The sequence below is a fragment of the Mercenaria mercenaria genome, unplaced genomic scaffold, assembly GCF_021730395.1.
Source record: "Mercenaria mercenaria strain notata unplaced genomic scaffold, MADL_Memer_1 contig_4439, whole genome shotgun sequence".
Classification (NCBI taxonomy): domain Eukaryota; kingdom Metazoa; phylum Mollusca; class Bivalvia; order Venerida; family Veneridae; genus Mercenaria; species Mercenaria mercenaria.
This window is the reverse complement of record NW_026462667.1, coordinates 12,235-34,097: the sequence shown is the minus strand read 5'-3', so window position 1 is coordinate 34,097 and position 21,863 is coordinate 12,235. Positions and strand designations below refer to the sequence as shown.

The 21,863-nt window shown below is 33.9% G+C and overlaps 1 protein-coding gene across 2 annotated transcripts; it reads left to right on the top strand.

Moving 5' to 3' along the window:
* The first annotated feature begins 5,017 nt into the window (after positions 1 to 5,017).
* LOC123527966 (multiple epidermal growth factor-like domains protein 10) lies at positions 5,018 to 20,668 on the top strand. Of its 2 annotated transcripts, XM_053535074.1 has the most exons (8): positions 5,019 to 5,175; positions 9,719 to 9,776; positions 10,051 to 10,791; positions 13,927 to 14,056; positions 14,719 to 14,789; positions 15,697 to 15,759; positions 16,436 to 16,480; positions 18,894 to 20,667. In XM_053535074.1, the coding sequence occupies exons 1-8, from the start codon at positions 5,155 to 5,157 to the stop codon at positions 18,947 to 18,949; spliced, it is 1,185 nt and encodes a 394-aa protein (XP_053391049.1). In that variant the 5' UTR covers positions 5,019 to 5,154; the 3' UTR covers positions 18,950 to 20,667. The 2 variants fall into 2 exon arrangements, with proteins under 2 accessions (XP_053391051.1, XP_053391049.1); XM_053535076.1 differs by lacking the exon at positions 16,436 to 16,480 and having other exon boundaries at positions 5,018 to 5,175; positions 18,894 to 20,668.
* Positions 20,669 to 21,863: the final 1,195 nt, after the last annotated feature.

Here is a 21,863-nt window from a genome sequence, read left to right as displayed (position 1 = left end):
GAGAATATGAATACACATCGGGAGCTGGAACTGGAGTTTACTTTGTTAAAAATTCTTTAACAGTGTATAACAGTTGCATGTCTTAAAAGGGTCGTTCAAACACGAGCTAACAAGTAATTTGGCTCAATTGAAGTTCAAAGAGAGTTTCTGGGGCTTTCTGAAAGATCGTTTGATGTGAGGGGTTTATTCATTCCATGAATATGCTATTCAAAGCCATGTAATCATTGGTTCATTCGTCAACTTTCTACATAATAAGAGCCGAGTTGCGTTTTATTATTAATGTACTCCGAATCCATTAAAGTAGCCAATGTATTTAGCAAGTACAAAATGCGTAAATGACGTTTAAGTTTCGGTATTTTGTAAGGACAAACAGTCAACGGTATGCAATCAACCACCTCTCATGAAAGACCATGGTTCTGATATTGCTAAAGGTCAGACTGCCAGAAACCTACATTGAGATAATAGAGAAAGGATACTTTAAAATGCAATGCTAGGTTTGCCTTATTGTTAGGTGACATTTGTAAAACGTTTGCCTATTATGCATTTCAAACATTTAACACATAAGTACTTAACTTAATAAAACTAGATTATCTTTCTTCAGTTTATATTTTTATGTTAAAGATAGTATGAAGTGAATTCTTCGTGAAAAAGAAACCGATAAGGAGGGAAACGAAGCGTAGCGGAGTGACCGACCGAGTTTTCATTTTCTCGAAGAATTCTCTTCATGGACTCAATCTGCACGGTGCAAATCCATATCGGCGGACTCTTTGCGTAATCTTTTATGTCGGCGGTTTCTTTGCGTCGGCACCGGCTATTCTTTGCTATAAACAATGTCCAGGTCGGTAAAGGAGTCGAAAAATCGGGCTGCCATCCATGATAATAGGTATGCTGCTCAAATATAAGTAGAGCACGGAACATAAGAATGTCATTACTATGTATTGTAGTGTTTACTTTTTAACTATCAGCCATTTTGCTCGCAAACTCGATGAAATTAGTTGATGGTGTACTGACATGGAACACTAGCCCGACCTTTTCCACAGTCTTTAACGAGTTTTTGCTTTGATATCGTACACATCAAGCGCACTATTTGTATTCATTTTTCAATATTCTTCCAAAAATACTGACAAATAGACCGAAATGTAAAAGGATTTTTTTTAAAACCCGTTACTTTCGGTTTTGTCGGGGCACCGGCGGCCTCTCTGCACACCAGTTTTTGCTGCACAGACAGGCTCTCTGCAGTACGTAGACAGGCTCTATGCTAATGACTATGTGGACATATTATAGCTTAATTAATTTGGTGTGTAGATCTGACTTATTATAACTGTCAACCTTCATGCCTTATTTCACAACGTCAAAACCCAAGCTGAAAATGAGTTTACTATCGACCCATAATAATACTATATTAAAATACTTAAAAGATTTGCGTTGAAGTGACAATTTTTCTATTTAGATGTTAAATTATTTTTATTTAACCAGGAATCCTGAAGCCTGTGCATCAAAAAGTGGTGTGCAGAGAGACCGTCGGTGCCCTCGACAAAACCGAAAGTAACGGGTTTTGAATAATTCCATTTACATTTCGGCCTGTTTGTCAGTATTTTTTGGAAGAATATTGAAAAATGAATACAAATATTGCGCTTGACATGTATGATATCAAAGCAAAAACTCGTTAAAGACTGTGGAAAAGGTCGGGCTAGTGTTCCATGTCAATACACCATCAACTATTTTCATCGAGTTTGTGAGCAAAATGGCTGATAATTAAAAAGTAAACTCTACAGTACATAATAAAGACATTCTAATGTTCCGTGCTCTACTTATTTTTGAGCAGCATACCTATTATCATGGATGGCAGCTCGATTTTTCGACTTCTTTACCGATCTGGACATTGTTTATAGTAAAGAATAGCCGGTGCCGACGCAAAGAAACCGCCGGTATAGCAGATTTCGCAAAGAGTCCGCCGATATGGATGTGCACCGTGATCTCACATAGTGTGAAATCTACGTCTGACCAATCAGAATTGCAGTCAGTCGTGTCGGATTCTCTGCCTACCTTTGACAAACAAACATGTGTCGGCTTCCTTTGAAATACGATGAAGGGTCGGTCACTGGTACGCATGCGCATTCAGTCGACGCTCTTCAGTGTGTAGAGCTGTTCTTCAAAAATTATTGCTACAGTCTCATTGGTCTTAAGGAATAAGAAACCACATTTTTTTTATTAAGTCGCTCTGGTTTGTCAAAAAAGTAGATTGCACACTATGTATTAAATGTGATTGCAAATTAACAATGAACACAATGTTTTAGCCTAATATATGAAATAACTTTATTCTCTGCAAAATGTATGTAAAATACTGTAACTTATTAAGTCTGGTATTACATCAAACTCAGCCACGTCAATAATGAGGGTTTCCTACAGATAATAACTTGTAAGCTTCAGAGTATGAAAAACAAAAGAAATATTTTAATTTGCTGTGGGCAATACATTTATCTCGTGAACAGAAACTTTCTTTAACATGCTCTGCATTAAACCTACAGACAATGCTAATAAATATAAGCATGAGCATACGGCATTTAGCACATTGCAAAGTTGTGCTCATTTGTCCACAAAACTTAATCCCGAGTGTTCATGAATGAAGGGGAACAAGAACACGAGAATAGATGTAAAAAGATCTCTCCCGAAACAGGTTTTGTTTTCAAATACTGTTATTCAATATTAGATCCTTGTAAAATAAAATGGTATTGGCTAACACACTTAGAATTAAGACACTGTGCATCCCATTAAATGTTATCTGGTAACGGTACATTACGGTGAATGAAATTCGCCAACAGTGACGTATTAAAGCTGTGTCGTCACGAATGCCGAGAAACAAATTGATAATATAGATCAGTGGGTGACTTTCTGTAACAGCGAAGTGCCCATGAATGACATATCGCGTTTTACACATAAACAAGTACGAGAATAAGTATGCAATTCAAAAAGTATATTTCTGTCATTGTGCTAGCAATTTTGTATGAAAAACAAAGACAAATATCAAACAGGGAATGCCACGTACCAAAAACGCAGCCTCCCCAAAACGAAACCCACAGCACGCAGACGAGTGCACCACACACACACACACACACGCGCGCGCGCGCGCGCACACACACACACACACACACACAAAGCCGACTCATTAGGACAAAACGAACAAACAAGGGAACACAGTGAAAGACTAAAGTACCTCATTTAGACCTACGCCGATGTAAAATAGCCGTTGCTTGTGACCCTGTGGACGGACCTTCAGGGGAGGGAACAATAGTCAATGATTGGGATTATACTTGCCTGAGCTTAAGAGAACATATCAAAGATGCTTGCACAAATAATTATTTAACATTTATAGTCCACATCAAGGGTAATCACTCTCTACCAATATATCTATGCAGATTATTGCATTTATACGTTCCACATTTACTGAAAAGTTACATAATGAATTTAGCAAATGGGAGTAATTTCATTTACGTGGGTTCAATCCCCGACCGCGTCATACCAAAGACGTAAAAAAGTGGTACTAGTAGCTTCCTCGCTTGGCGTGTAGTGCTAGGACTGGTCAGCCCGGTGTCAGTATAATGTGACTGGGTGGGGTATCATGTCACGTGTCTACGGCATGATATTCCAGTGAGGCAGCACTATAAAGTTGGACATTGTGCTCACTGCTACAAGTAGACACCGTCGTTTATATGACTGAAAAATTGTTGAAAAAGACGTTAAACCCGAACACAAACAAAAATTAATTTATCTTTAATAACTATTCTTTAAATATAACAAATATTCAAGTGGGGAAATGTTCACGATGAAACACTTTCTACTACGGATGGATTTGACTTTTGTCTTGCAGTTTACCTAGCAGTGTCTTTATATGTTACGACCATGTGCTTTAACCAGATATATTATTTAGTATATTGGTCTATTGATGCCGGAGACTTATTGTACTTAAGGTCACTGTTTAAATGCAGCAAACGAGTTTAAACCCGAAGTGCCCTTACAAAGCAAACTGATCGTTTCAAAGCAATGTCCAAAGTTTTAACTTGCTTTTTATATATACCGTTTTTTATAGTTTGTTTGTTGTCTTGCACATGAATGTTGATGGTGTTACGTATACCACCTCATCAATAAAAAACATATTGTATTTTGAGCACCCTTTCCGATACATCTCTAATCAGGTACATTGTAATGCTTATGCGTGTTTGCAAGGTAACTCTCAATTCTGTTATAGGTCTTAAGTATACTGTTTCATTTTATTGGATTTTCAGCAGTTGAAAGTCAACTTTATTATAAAACATGAAACATGAAGCCTTTTAAATAAATAATGATTAAGATATTATTTTACAGTTTTTGGAATGACTGCTTATTCTGTGACTTTATTTGTTATCTGGTGAACAGAATATAGTTGAAGAAACAAATCTGTGAAATATTTTACTGATATCATGTGACTTTAAACCTCGGGCTTCGGTCGGAATATTATATACATCTTCAAGGCCGTTTTGATGTAGACCTACATGTATAACAATATTTATATGTCTTTTATCAACATATTCACTTAGACCATTTTTACTAAGTTTAACTAAGCATAAGCTTTCTGTTTGTGTTTACTAAAGGGAATCTGTGCAATGAAAGATTTATTTATAATTCTACATAAGCTGTAATTATTTACTGTTGTGAAATTGAGATAATTAGTATATTTACAAAATTGTTATTCATCACAAAATAGATGGCCATATCGTTTTGAACAAGGAACAAATTCATGAATAATGTCTGACTGATATAAATCGGTTTGGAGACGCATATGTAATCTTTTTTTCAAGGATAATTATTTAACTTGGCAATACTGTACTATGAATATTGCAAATGACTTTCTATAGATTTGATTAGTCATCCACCTTGCTACCGTGGTCATTACGAAAATTATGAATATGATACTATTCAGAATTGCTCAGCCATATCATTATCGCATGTTGTCTTGTATTAACGCTATTTATAAATTTGATCTTCGTAGTTTGTAGTATGTTTAAAATATCATTGGCTGAAATATTTTACTTTTTCTTGTTAAATTTAGAAATTTAATTCTTTAGGATAATAAGCTGAATGAGTGAAATTGTTCGTAGCTGAACGTTGTGTTTAAGAATGAATCGGATTTACAATATGGTATGTAAATAAAACAGAAACTTAGTAAATCCTTGTGTCAGTTGACATTAATTTAACATATGTTTGCATTGTTGACATCATTTCCTTCAAACTGCAGTACCCGTATAAACAGTAATACTACATTGGTTGGTTATTTCGAGTAGAACAGGACCAAGTAAATTGAAAACTTGTCTGGTGTAAATCAATCAGTTCATAAGAGGAATTGAAACGCGCAAATTTCAAATTTGAATTCCCCAGCAGTAAGGGAGTAAGGTGTCTGCTGTCAAAAAAAGAGCAGATTGCTTAATATAAAGATATTTCATTCACATTTTATTGCTCTTTTATACTTAGCATATACATTATTTGATAATTGCACAATTAGGCAAAACTAAGCATGTTAAATATGAATGCACTTTTAGTGTATTACGCGGTCATAGATTAGCACTTCTTGGTGAATGAATTTTAGAAAAATGATCCTTTGAACTTAATGATTAAAACAGTGAAGCTTCTAAAATGCTTTCGAAATAATCATAGAAATGATAAAATTTTACCTGAGTTTTGAAATTTAGTTTATACGATATTTCATTTATTTTTGTTTTAAATTCCAGAGTCTGTGTAATTAATTTCATCCTAATTGTGACCGAAAAACTTTAAAAAGGATTCCATTACTTCAGTTAAATGCGAAAATCCTTCAAGTATGTGTAGTTTTATTGTTACCAACATCTTAATATTAAAATCCTTTTTAATATACTAAAAACTAGAAGGTCTGGGTAGATTACCCGGAAGTACAGAGCGCAGCAAACACGGCCAGAGCATGTTTCGCAAAGTAAGCCCGTAAGAAGTAGAAACTGTAGCGGAAAGATGTATAAGATGGACTTCTTAAAATATTCAACTTCAAATACATTTTTATTATATTTAAGATTCATTAATTAATGTTTTAATAAGAAGCCTTGCCAGTTGCCGGTGTCTACTATCCAGTTGCTAAATTGTTACATTTAATAAGGTATACATAAATGAGGAGACGCTATATGTATCACCTGAATACTATATTCAGTTGGAATTTCGGCTTGTTATACACGATTAGAGAAACCGTTCAGTCGAGAACCTTCGTAACGTAAACATGCGAATGTTTCTAAAGTCATTTAATATTCAGGTCTTAAATTACATCTAAATCATGCATATCATTTGCTATTGATATCATTACTTAATAATTACTCCTTGCACTGCAAATATTGTAAATAAAATTCAAAGAAAAAATGTGTGTTGTTGTATAACATGTAAGGCTTCTTTTATGAGCTTGATAGATAATCGTTGTGTTTCTTCAAAGATACCACGTCGTTTTCTCAAATGTTGAAACAAATTTAAATGACTACGCACTTTTTGGCGGCTTTTAAGTTATTCCGTATATGACATAAATTGGATAGTATGGATGGTGTGAGTATTTAGAGAACATTGCAACCTAGAGTATCTTAGCGGTTTCTTCCAAAGACATTGTAATTTGTAGGATGCGTTCATGGAACACGGCTATTGCTGTTGGAAATTTCACATATTTTTATTTCAACAGTTTTATTTTTCGAGTTTCATGCTGCTTATTTGCATGTTTCGTTTTGCATTTGAACAGAAATTAAAACTTAAACTACCTACATAAGTAGCCCATACATGTATTTGACTTTTAAACAGAAACAAAATATGTATGACACCTTTCTTCAGTTATATTGGGCCTACCTTAATTAAACTTTCGAGGAATGTTATTCAGTATATGCTACAGAGTGTGCACCTGTATGAGTTCATCCATGTTTTGGCTCTTGAATATTTTTTGATTTATCAGTATGACAGCATGGGTGTACGCCTTATGTTTGTTGAGTAGAATGCGACAAAAATTGAGTAGACACAACTGTTCTGTTTCTTGGGGTCACGGTAGGTCAAGAATGTTTGAAAAGTATACGCAAAACTTAGTCAGTCTGAAGAAGGACACACAGACAATAAAATCTGTAAAAAGACCCAAAGGACCAGAAAATATAACAACACTGAATCTAAGTACGGGGAGACTTTTTACAGCCGCAGCACGGCACTTAAAGATTGCTGTTGTGATAGTTAATAAAATCTGTAAATAGATCCCTTGGAAGCATAGAATGCAACCAAAAACGAATGATAGCATACTCGGTCTTGATTGCGTTCAGTGTAATTGTTGAGTTAAGGGTGCGTGGAATAAAGCCTACATTTTCCCTACATTCTATGCACATAGATATTATATTTAATCCTTTCAGATCGTTTAGCACAACATTAACGTTGTTTTATTTACAATATAATATTTTTTTAAGCTTGAACATTTCTATTTGGGTGGTCCCAGTACTCCCGCTTTCATAGCTTTCGGTATTATTTAATCATTCTTTGATATGGTGCCTGCGTTTTTAATTTTGCATTATAGCAACAATTTCAAACCAGTGCAAATCATTACTAACCTGCAACAACATGTCCGATACTGTTAAATTTTAGACTCTAAATTTTAAATTAATCTTTCCGGTGAAAACAGTACTGCACATATTCTGAATGATAGACAAATTTGATAATAAGCTGAAGTAGGGTAAGGGTTCATGTTACTTCCAACAATTCCAGAAAAAAGTATAGAACGTATTTCAATATTGTTTGCTTACTGTTACCATCTTTTAAGCACCAAAGGCTCAAAGTGAGCTTTTGTGGTTGTTTGGTGTCCGTTATGTGTCCCTCCACAATTTCTAAACACAGTCTTCTTCAGAACTACTGTGCTCATTTATACAAAACTTCACAGAGGCCCCTTTCAACATTGCTAAAAGATTTAAAATACAGGTTTCTGCCCATATATAACTTGTGCTTCAGTTACATCACGCCGACCATCCTTTTTAAAGATCTTTCTTGTTTTAGATCTACTCCCGTCTTTATTAAGTTACCTGTTTTGATATAAAAATTACTTTACGTGTCGACTTTACTGTCTGGACATTAGTTGAATATATAAAAGAATAAAATTGGGCCATGACTTCTTTGACATCTTATGGTACCACGGAATGGTAGACAACAGCATTTTAAAGGTTAAATATGCCAAGTTTAAAGTCAATACCTTTAATAATTACTGGGTTATGCTGACACGAATTTGACGGACAGACGGACTGACAGACGTTCAGAAGCATAAGCCATCAAATAATTCGTTCGCTTGTTTTTCAAAACGGACGTATAAAAAGGTACATTGTGAATGTTCATTCTAATATATCTGCATAATCTTTGGCATTTTGTAATTGTCTCCCATTACCTAAAAGGAAAATACTGATAATAACATATATAGCTGATTTTGTATTATTTTATATAATAAATGCATTCATTTTACTAATTTTAATATTAATATATGATGCAAAAAAGCAAAGGCATATTTTAGTTTCTTTTACCCTTTATTTTGTCTTTATCGTTTTATAAATGTGCTTTAAATACTAATTTTCGCTTCATAAGACAACAATATAATTGATTTAAACTTATGTTGGTTAAAGGAATGTTTTCTTTATATCATGCCAGAACTGATCTTGTAAAATTGCACGATTTTCTCACTTCAAGAATAAACACCTCCACTATCAAGACACAAGATAGAATTTAATACAACATTTGAAATTGCTTATCAGGCATTAAATGTTCTATACAAATTGCATACAGTACATTTTAGAAAAACCTTTCGTTGATAAGAAAATGGAAGAAACATACTTGGATACGACCATTTGAAAATCAAGATGCCCGCCAAAATAATTATAAAAAATAATGATACCAATAGGTCTTGACAGACTTAAGAAAAAGAGGGTTTTAAAAACTGAAAACTTTTTAAAACAATTTCTATAAGATATAAAACATACACTACATTCAAAATGATTCGATAGTAATGCATGTTTTGAAACTATAATCAGTCCATTTTACAGACTGTAAGAATGTTTTCAAAAAGAAATTTTCAAGCATGACTAAAAAAGGGCCGAGGTGTATCAAATTGTAAAAAAAGAATTTTCTTAAAATTGAAAGAAATACAATATTTAAATTTTCATCATTTGTTTCTTATATGAAGGTAAATGTGACAATAAAAAATAAACAACTCATTAATAATCAAATATAGCTATGACCCTTGTCTCAACTAATCACATTGACTATAATATAATCTACTAAAAGTAACCATGTTGATCACGTTTTCAGTACTTATCAACCTAAAATAATTATAATCGTCAATTTTCTAACCGTTTTGTGAGTTAAATATAAAACACATACATTGTATATGGAAACTACGAAATATTAAAATGATTATTGAAAATATTGCCAGGTCCGAATTTTCTTCAAGACACAAACTATTATGAACGATATTTGTTTGTTTTTCGGTCTAAGAAAGTTAAAAGGAAAGGGTAGACTTTTTCATCGAGTTAACAGTAGAAATATTTGAAATAGTATTATTAATGAACTATTTTATCAACAAAAATGTTCTTTACGTTTCGTGTCTGGACTTATGCTATCAGGAAAACAATACGTATATACAATGAAAGAAATGACGTGTATAATCTATTTGCAGGTGTGGAGCCTCTGTATACTGAGTTGGATATTATTGTGTTCAAGATTTCAAGCGTCAGGTTAATTATCTTCTTATTTCAATGCTTGAATAGTTTAGATTTTGTAAATGCCATTATCTCTCATGAAAATATTTCAAACAAAAATTTAGTTTGCTTTGCTGCGTTAGTGCAATACATAATGAAGTTTTGGACGGTTGGTACATATACTTCCGATGATAATATTTGATATCTTTAAACTTTAGTATTATAACTTCTGTCGTTTGTTTAAACGTTTAAGGGAATAGTAAGAATACTCAGATGTACAACATCACCACAAAAATATATCGTTTTGTAGGTTTTGTCACCGACAGGGAATGTTACGACAACTGTAACTGTTGTAAGAATAATAAATGCCATTCTGACTATGGTTGGACTAATGTCTGCATAGACGGATGTATCGATCATCACAGAGGTGTTAGATGTTATGAGCTATGTACATACAATTGCACAACATGTAACAATAACAGGGATATATGCACTGAATGTTTCGAGGGTTTTTATCCTGGATCAAATAAAGATTGTACATCGAAATGTCCCACCAACTGTAAAGCTTGCACTTCTAACATAATGTGCACTGCTTGTAAGAATGGATATTACAACAAAGATGGTTCGACAACGTGCCCGTACGCTCTTTGTCCAGCAAATTGTGTGTGTAGTGGGATTCACTGTACAACTTGTAAAATCGGCTTTTATGACATAGGCAATGAATGTAGTAAAAAATGTCCACCTAACTGTATGTCCTGTTTATCTAGGGAAAATTCTGGACATTGTAGGGACTGCATGAAAAATCATTACGGACCCCTCTGTAGTAAGATATGTTCTAAAAATTGCAATGCTTCACAAAATAGTGACTCAAGTTATTGTGCTTCATCCGACGGGGCATGCATATATGGTTGTAAAATCGGCTTCTTTGGTCGTACATGTAATGAAACATGCAGCTGTTATTGTATTGACAATGTGTGTAAACAGGACAGTGGTGTATGTGTGAAAGGATGTACAGGCTCATACGAGGATCCGGCATGTGCTTTCAGCTTTGGTAAGACAGTACTTCTTTTGATTTTGTGTAGACTTTATACGATCATCTGACATTTAGTTAATAAGATATACTTTATACCAAAGTATAGCACTACTTAATTGAATACATATTTTCATTGATCATTTGTCAGTTTCTCATATTTCTATTGTTCCCCAAAAAGCTTACGTCGTATTAGGAAATTAAAAATATCATAAAACTACAGTGTTCATTTAACCATTACCTCCAAGAAACTGCCAAGAAAAAACACGATATTTAAGAGGGTTAAATGGTTAGGCGAGGACCGATATCGCATCCAGCAGCGTGATAGCTGGACAAAAATTCGCTATTTTTTACAATAACATACTAGTACTTATTCCACCACTGTCTGAATTTTGTAGACAAATGCAAATCCGGATTTTGTCCATTTGATATTGTAGGAACTCACGTACTGTGAAGCTAAAGAATATCAACGCTTAAAGTCTGAAAATAATCACATATGTTTTGAAATCCTTACACGCTTTATTTGCCAATACATTTATCATGTGTCTCGGCTGCTGTTGTGAAATGCTTAATTATGTATAAAGCCTTAAGATCTCTATCTCCATCTCTATAGTTGCTTGAACACGAATTCATGAACAACTAATCAAACTTTCTGTTAGCACATGCAAGTAAGATAATTATATGTAAGGAACCAATAATCTATCCCTGGCGGGTATGCTAGAAACTTTTTACCGTCTGTAAATAAGAAAACGTTAATAAGATTTTAATGTTGTTAATTTTATATTTTGTTGGGTTGCGCGTCGCACCGACACCGTTATAGGGCATACTGGCCACTTTCCTGCTTGAATGGTGGTCAAAGACCCAAGGTGCCCATCCGTACACTTGACATTTTTTCATCATGGGCACCTAAAACCACTAACCTTCTCTAAGCAAGCAGGAAGGCTTTCTCACATGAAAAACTCAGCTCCCCGAATGAAGCTTGTGCCCAGGAGCAAGTGATTCGAACTCAGCATCCTTAACCGTTCGGCGTGGAAGGTCCCTTGTTTGATTCATTATCAATCTTTTTACGTGGTAGAAGTGGATGGAAAAAAACACTATGTACATGATAGCTGTAAGGGTCATGGATTTTTTCTAGGATAAAATATTTTGCTAATTCTTAGACATTTTCCTGTGTTGATGTGTTAAATAAATCGGTACCTAGCTACGACGTTAAAAAACAAAGAAACTTTAATCATCCAGGGTAAAGGGTTGTTGTATAACTACAAGATACTTACTAGAAAAACAATGCTTCCAAAATGCTGTACTTATGACTCGTTATAAAATAAATATATAGATCAAGGGGTAACGTACAAAGATGAAAATTAACAAATGTATTCATTGAAAACGATATTTAAGCTATATGGTACAAATTCTATTACATTTAAAATGCAACTTATCTATACGTGAACAATATTTGTACAACTATATAACAGAAAAAGATGCGTGCTAGTATCTTAAGGATAGGCATTTATTTTTTTTTTACGATGAAATTATAACGTGCGCTATAAATGTTATCTCAAGCGCACCACATCCAGTCTCATGCGTCCGCTCTTATCTCGTGCGCACGACATCTTATTTCGAGCGCTCGACATCCTATCTCGTGCGCATGACATATTATTTGGAGCGCAAGATATCTTATCTCCTGCGTTTGCTCTTATCTCGTGCGCACGACATCTTATCTTTAGAGCACGACATCTTATCTCGTGTGCCTGACATCTTATCTCGTGCGAACGACATATAATATAGGGCACACCACATACTATCACGTGCGTTCGCTCTGCGCACTGGACATCATATCTCGAGTGCACGACATCTTATTTCGTGCGCCCGACATCTTGTCTAGTGCGCACAACATCTTGAACGCAAGACATCTAATATCGTTCACTCGACATCTTTTCTCGTGCGCACGACATCTTAACTCGTGCGTTCGACATCTTTCCTCAAGCGCTCGAGAATTTATCTATTCCCTTTAATGATTCAAGATAGGGTACATGGGTTTTCTCTATCATCAAAAGCTGTCGCAATGTGACCAATATTGTATCAGTGTGATATTATAGCCTAAAAATAAATATTTAGAATGCCACTGCGATCTATGTGGCTGATTTGTACCATTTCCTTCTGTCACAGCGACTCAACGTCAAAACGTCGTAATAGTTCTCCGCTTAACAGTATTCCGGCAAACACTACCCCGCCGAATGCCGCCAGCCAGAAGTCGCCCTGTCGAACTTCATTATTGCGCCTGGACAAACGTCGCGCCGCCGAATACAACCACGCCCGACGTCGCCCCGCCGAATGTCGTTCAGTCGAACGACGTCTTTTTGACTTCGGAATGACATAGTATTAATTCAGCTGAAGGTAAACGTTAGTAAGATTTAATATGTTTGATATATTTGTTATCAAAGGAAATGTCTTCCTCTTACACCACTCCGTTACCTAAACCCAACCGTCTGTCATTCAGTGAGTTCATCAGTGACATTTTTTATTACAATATTGTTTATGACATACAGATAGATATTGGGCAATATGCGTGTGTGCGTGCACCTGCCTGTCCATCCGTCCATTTAATGTTTGTACATTTTGCAAATAATAATTGCTTGCCTCAGTGAGATGGATTCTTTCAGCATGACCCTTGCTCAACCCTGTCGGTCAAATGTGACATTAACCTTACAGATACGATTTTATGTTGTTCGAATCCACCTCTCTGAGTAAATCTGCTAAATCATTAAGTATTTTACGGCGAAGTTACATTCTGAACACAAAATAGTCAGAAGTCGAGCGCTCGAAAGAAGATGTCATGCATTCGAGATTAGATGTCTTATGCTAGAGATAGCATGAGATAAGATAAAATGCGGCACGAGATTAGATGTCGTGCGCACGAGATAAGATGTCGTGATATACTTTATTCTTACCATAGAGTTTGGAACAACCCTTATGTTCAGAATTAATTTAATAGTGCAAAATACATTAATATTTGAAAGTCAAAAAAAGACTTAATGCATTTATTTATCATTTTATCGATTGTTTGTAAATAAACAAAATGATTCAGTTCATATCATCTGATTTATCAACCTCATCTGATAGTCGATCTCATATCTGTACATACTTTATCTAATTCAGGAAAATCTGATGACGATTCAACAGCAACACCTACAAATATTGTTTTAGCAACACTCTTGGCTTTGACTACTACTGCGTTGTGTATCTTAATTTTATGGATAATAGTAAGGAAAACACGATCTACAGACAGGTAATATTTTACAACTTGCTAGTAATAAACGGTGAAATATAAAGATTGGCCCGTGATATAACAAAGAACATAAACGTAAACCAGTAATTTGTAATATTTTGCTGAGACAACTTAAATGTTTAGAGTCGTAAGTTTTTTTCTAATAGTTTGTTAATCGCTGTATCCTTTTTATATAAATAAGAATTGAATGGACGTTATCTTTTCATCATTTTCTATACAATAGATCCAGCTTTCCAACAAGAAAAGTTTAAGCTCGGCTTGATTAGAATTCTAGTCACTTCTATCTAGCATAGTTAATAGAGCACCCACAATTGTTGTATATTTGATGTGTTTTGCCAAACACTTAACATTATCTCCTACTTAGGGTTCCTAATTTCCATACCAATATTGATTTGATCTGTAACAAAAATCTTCATCATTAGACGCATTGGTTGAGCGCAGTTGCTTATGACTCGCTTGTCTTTTACTGAATGCTTTGGTAGCACCATTGCCATCGGCAGTCTAGTTTATATTTTCTAGGTTATAGACTCTCTTCAGTGTTAAAGTAGCTGTTTTGTAAAACAAAACATTTTCTTTTTGCTTTCTAAAGCACTATATAGGTTTGCTTTCTTTTCCCCAATACTGTATTTTTTGTTAACCAAAAGATGTTTTGTCCATCGCAGGCAAACCGGGGATTCATTGTGTCAAATTCCAGAACATTCTTTGGCAATGAATCAAACTTCACAAAACCGAAGTAAGTGTTTCAAAATATTTTACTGCATATCAAATAGTCATACAACAAGCTGCAGTAAGTTTCTTATAAAAAGATGTCAAATTATCACACTGTTTTTCTTATTTGATTCCATGCACATTTAAAAATGAAATAGGTTTGTTTTTACTGCAGCAACATTATTAACAAGTATGTGTTATTGCTTTAGTTATCACCCGTAAGTAACTAAGGTTTTCACTGGCATATAGGGATTTTAGTATTTTTTTTGTGTTCATTTTGATAGGGAATACATGGGTGCACTAAAGACCTTTACTCATAATCGAATATTTAACACCCAAAACAATACTGAAAGTTCTATTTATGCATTTTATCATATATCTACATAAATTGTTTATGGCTTGTATTTCACAATTAAGTACAAACAGCCATAAAAGAAATTCGGTGTTGTATATAAATCCTGTATTATGCATAATGCCGGACTACTTTCATTAATCAGAATTGGTGACCTGGCATAGTTCTATAAATATAGCGCAGAAAAAAACCCTTTAAACATCGATTCTATGTGTATGGGTAAAAAACAAAGCAACAAACATGTTGAAGTATTTAATAAAACGTCAATCTAAAGTAGCTTAATCTGTGATGTTGTATTCAGCTGTCATGGATTTTTCCAGGTCGGATCACAAGAGGCGCTTGCCTGCAGGTCTCGTTTGATCAAACCTTTCAAAAGCGGCCGAGCTGAAAAAAGAGTACCAAGGTTAAGCTGCTGTTACGATAGCCTATTACATTTGCAGTCTTTTCTTTTAATTGTAATTTTACAAGTTTATATAATATGAACTGCTGAAAAATCATTCCCTTTTTCTTGCTTAAAGTAAACCATTTTCGACTTGAACGATGACTGTATTACTAGATCAGTAAATAATGTTTATTTTAGGTGTTGTTGGACTGTCTGAAGCAGATAATACCGCCTATGAGGTTCTCGATAGGACTGAGGGTGGTAAGTGTATCAAACTTGCATAACATCACTCTGTAAAACAGAAAAAACACTTAAAATAACAAATAATTAAATTGCACTCATTTAAAGTCACTAATATTATTCAGCTGCTGATAAACAGACAACCAAACCGAGTCTGCAATTTTCACTGTTTGCCTTGTTCTCGATGCTTCCGAGGGATCTACGATCTACTTTCCAGATTTTATTTACTTCACGACAGCGGGTGTTAAGTGCTGTGTGGCGGCCGTAAAAAGTCGCTCCGACTTCATCTCAGTGTTGTTATATTTTCTGGTCCTTCGGGATCATTGATTTCAACTCATTTAGATTTGAAGATTGAATACTGCTTAAGCCGATGCTAGGGGGCGTGGGCAGTGTTGTATTTTCCATTACTGCTCATGAACAGATTCAATCAAACCGAGTCTTCAATTTTTACTGTTTGCCTTCATCTCGATGCTTCCGAGGGATCTACTTTCCAGATTTTATTTTTAATATACTGATTATATTGAAATTGTACTATATGCGCATTTAAAATAGAGAAAAGTGGAAACTTCACAGGTCGCTCAACACGACAGAAATGAAAATGTTGCAGGCAAACATATTATCAAATTCTGTTTATTCAGTCTGCATTTATTCCAGTCAATTTTATAGATATAGTATTAGAGCTGAATATATATTTTAGCACCAGAACATACGTATGAAACATCTTCTCCCACCGCACCAAAAAGTAAGTATCGCTTTTATCAAACAAAAAACTTTCACATGATAAATGACGACTCCTATAATACTTTAGTAAGATATATACTATTTAGAAGATCATATAACACATTAAAACACATTCACATATAATATATTGAATATGCTGAATTAAAATATTCTTGACATCATAATCTCAATTAAACCACAAAAAATACAGCAACAACAAAACAAAAAACAAACGTGTATGGTGAGCCACCTTCTGTCATGTTCCAAACGATATCTTACAATAAACCACATTGCAAGTTGCAACCAATCTTCAGAGGGATATTCCTTGGGTTTTCCCTCTACTTAAGTTGTCCTAAGAATGCCATTCCATACAAAAGTCATCGTTAAATGTATCTATATTGCCACTAACCTGAAAGGCGCAATGGTGTAGGGTAGAGTACCTGACTCCGTACACAGAGGCCGCGAGCCCACATCTTTGTGAGAGCGGAATATGTCAGGACGTTTCTTCATTAGACGCTAGTGCTTGACTGTCAGAAGTCCAAGGTGGATTCATTAAGCAAATCTTTAATTCACCTCTTCCTGTAACTGCTTTTCTATTCGGTGAGATATGACCAACGAGTCTGTACATAGAGGTTGTTGTGAATACCTGGACAGCACAAAGTGATTGTCCCTTAATTGATAGGTCAATGTAAACGAAATGCTAGAAAGAAACACTTACACATGGTTGGTAAATGTTATCGTGGGTTATATCTTATATGGCATAATGACAAAAAACGAACCTGTAATATAAATAGTAGCTTAAGGAAGCCTTTTCATAAAAATGATTACAGCGTCTTTAGAAACATTAGTCTCATATATACGAAGTTCATCATAATCCCGAAACGAATCACTAATTTATTTATGTCGTATTTTAGTGAGTACATGCACTTGTGATTATTATTTCCGGACAGATTTCAGCCATTTCATTGTTTTCGTAATCACAGCCCGTCAAACTGAAAATGCAAGTAAAATCGAAACTAAGAATTACTAAAAACGATACAACATGAATGCGATTAATAATGATATGCTACTCCGACCAGTAATCATCATTTAGAAATTCACCTTTAGAAAAACCTTTACCTCGATATTAAAAAGGGCTTTGTTGTGCTTTTTACGGACGATTCTGATTGGTTCACGAAGATCTTTCGCGAAACGTCACTAATTAGTTGACACCTTGTTTTAATGATGAACACGAACTAAAGATATCGGTGGCATAGGCCAGAACTTCAACTAGAGAACCAAGAAAAGCCTCAAGTATGCAGGAATGGGAAACACGCTCATGTATATTATAAACTTCATTACTTAAGGATGTACGAGCGTTTTTTTCAGGATATCCGCCATTTTGAAAAATGTTTCTTCGAATATTGCTTTCTAACAAAAGTTATGCCAAAAATTAAGGCTAAATAATTAAAATATGGCTAATAATGTACCATTTAACCAAATATATTATGGTTTTTGCGGAAAAAAATTTTTCACCCTTATTTTTGGCTGACATTTGCCTAAAATTGACGTAAGATTTACAATGGGGTATGGGTAGGTAATTTTAAATATCTATTAAAGTAGACCAGGTTTGGTTTTGATATTTTTCAGACTGATACATATAATGTTAAGCTATTAATAAAATAAAAGTTTTCAAGATAGCACTTCATATTATCTAGAAAATATAAATTAAAACAAAGAGAACAAAACATATCAAAATCCACCACTTTTTAACAGTTTTATCTTAATAAATCTCTTAGATGCACGGTGACCCCAACTTTTTTTCTTTCCATTTTGAAGCATTTATGTGTGTCATTAATGCTGCAAAATATTTTGAAAATCTTAACGTCAGAATTTTTTTTGTAGATCTAAATACGTTTTTTCCATTGAAAATAAAGTGGGTGGGGTAATTATGTCAACATGTAAAACTTAAAGAGATTTGTTAGTGACAGTTATGCTCATATAATACTGACATCACCATATATTCATATTAACCTGTAAGACCTGAAATCCCTATAAGATTAAGTAGGATATTATATGTTTATAAAGTACCAACATTTTTTCAATTTTACAAAATTTCAGAAATGCGTAAACAGTGGGTGAAGAAAATACCCTATAAAATTAAAACGAGTTCGTTGACCTATGTTTTTTCTGCTCTTGTTTGTCTTAGAAACTAATGTTCTTCAAGCTCACAGGGTACGAAAAAATTCTTAACGTTAGAAAAAATTCGCTCGTACATCCTTAACGATGAAAGTTACCATTAGTCAGAGGCATCTCCTTCATTTACTCGGTAATCCATTTGGATCCGATATGTGTTATTGTGAATTATATACATTGTATAGGTTACAATATATTATGTTGATGCAAAATTTCGTACTATAAGCTTTACATCATTTGAAGATTATCATTTATTTCAGGTACGGTCAATTCTGGGATCACAGAATATTTGAATCTTCAAATCCAAAAACCATGAAATGCCAGTCTTCATTCAAGGTCGTTTTCTACACAACACGAAAAAGGACCTGACAGTCTCCCTGTACTTGGATTCAATTATGTTTTCTTGTTCTTTGGGATCATGGAGTCCATTCAACATAAGTTTAATAGAGTTCCGCTTTGATAGAATTCTGCTTAGGCGGTTGCTATGGGGTGTAAGAGGAATTGTACATCTATAGATAGATAGATAGATTTATTTCTGCATAAAATGTATACAAAAATGGATATATATCAAAACATGTATGTAAAAGAACATAAATGAATTGAACATATTGCCATATTGCCATGTAAGTCTTCATCTTATTACCACTCATGAATAGACTCGTTTAAGTCTGTTATTATTCTTCTTGGATGCATTGTATGCTTCCAATGGATCTTTGGACAGATTTAATTGACTTTAAATTACATTTTGTCGTTTGACTGCTCATGCTTATTTTGTAACTATTCCCAGTGTAATCTGCATAAAAAAAAACATTTCAAAGAAAGAATTCATCAATACTAAAATGATTGTTCATTTATGAAGTGCACATTTGAAGAGATTTTGAGCACTTTCGCAAATAGTCAGTTAAAACAACGTTTAGTTGCACTACATATTGTATCGCTTGTGTCTTTTCACCTTCAGCTAATGAGTTTTAACATATCAAAGTTGGATATAAACCTTGAAGTTATTATCGAGATCGGTTAGTAAGCACGGTTTAAAAGAAGAAAAGTACTTAAATATATTTTTATGTTATAAGGAATGGAACCTATGAAAAGTCATTTTTATGCCATGTAGTACTAGTATCTAGTTATTTAATTAATATGATTTCATTATACAAAGCGAACGCAGACTTTAATAACACCAATTCTACATTATTTGCAATATGTACGATCTACTGACGTTACACAATAAAAAAGAAAACATCTCCAAAAGGAGGTAAAGATAAAAATAAGACATTTGCCATTGGCAATGAAAAGATCTGCAGTCCATTTTTGAAAAAAAAGAAATTTTTCAAATTGATGTGTAGTTTACAATCGATTCAACCGATATATAACACTTACTTCGTCTCATTTCTGTGTACGTATTCTCATTTATAATAAGACTTGTTGTTTTTAATAAATGGTTTAGTTTTCGTTTGGAAAATTAATATAATTATGTTTGTAGTAAATATACTTTTTGAAATTCGACGTAAAGTTGTTTTATTTGTTTTGATCATAGTATTATACATTTCATAGTTTTAGAAACATGTTAATTAAAACACGAAAAATCACATTGTTGCTAATATTTAATGAGCTTTAATTTGTGAAGTGTATCTTAATATTGTTCTGTAATAACCAGGAACAATGAAGAGTAAAGAACAATATGCATAATAAAGTATTGTAAAAGATTGTAAATTAATCAGGGTATCTTTAAACTTAAAAACTACTACGCCTCTGCAGTAATGTGCAAATCAAATCTTAAAACAATTTATTCAAATCTAGTGGGCATATCCCTTTACCATTTATCCAACATATTTTCTAATGTCAATGTCACCTGATCGATTTTTAATCCGATAGACTGAAAGACCTTAACCTAACACCGGTTTTTAAACTTTAAACATTCTGCTAATTGTTTTGCGTTCCAATTTGTAAACACAATACAAATTATTGAGGATAGTATCCACCGTAAAGATAGTATCAGTAATAATAATAACTTCCTTCTTTACTATCTATTGAAACAAGCAGTTAAAGATGTATAATTATTATTTAATTTATTCTTTTTAATAAAGAATAATTTGAATTTTATCAATTATATTAAACAGTCATTGTCTAACTCACACACAAAAACTAATTGTTTACCGGAGTACTTTAATCTGTTTGTTTATTTAATGATTTGCTTTTCACGTTGACTGTCAATTCAGCATTTAGGTGATTGTTATTAAACTAACTTCCCAGCGCAACATTTATAATTGTCCTTTTTACTGTAAGGGGAGACAACTACGTAGGCTATTACATTATTACTTGTAAAGTATAATCTTTCATAACAAGGTAGAATAGATCGTGCAATTATCTGCATCGAATGGATAAGCGCGAAACTAATGTATCTGTATATACAAAAAGAACAAGATAAAATATTTTCGCCATCAACTAGCGGACTGATGACCCTTTTGATTAATCAGAAAATCAGTTATTATATTGGAAATTTATATCCGTTCTCCAACCTGACACTAGGACACTTTACTTCAGCATTTTGAAATGTTAAACTCCCATTTTGAAGGAAATGGTGATTGAACTTTTAGATGACATACTGAAAAAACCTGTGTGTATATGCAATGATTTACTAAATCCATACTAAAAGAACTTGATAGTTGATAGTTAGTTTTGAGACAATTATTAAGTGTTTAATATATCTGTATGGTGAAGTCCTGCTATAGCACATTAATTATCAAAGCATCTAAAATCTTAACTAATTATGAATATTTTGAAAACTGAATTTGAAACAATTCACGTTCAGAAATAGTTTGTGGGATTTTCTGTAGTTGCATTTTCTCCTAAAGTCTATAATTTTGTTAATATCTCGTTTTACAAGATATGATCAAATAGAGAAAAGTGGAAACTTCACAGGTCGCTCAACATGACAAAAACGAAACTGTTGCAGGCTCTGTTTGATTGAGCCTGTTCATGGACGGTAGTGGAAATGCATGCTACCGTCCACGCCTTCTAGCCCCGGGTTGAGCAGAACTCAACATTTACACATGCTAAAAGTACAAAAAGTAATTTAGAGACATCCGCAGATGTATTCAAACGGCGGTGAACATGGAACCTTCAATGATACACGTGTTGAGGCGTGTAATTCCATGAAGAGCGGCGTTTTGTCCCCAGATAAAATAATGGGTTTGCCCCAAACGAGAAAACAATGGGCAGAACTTAACAAA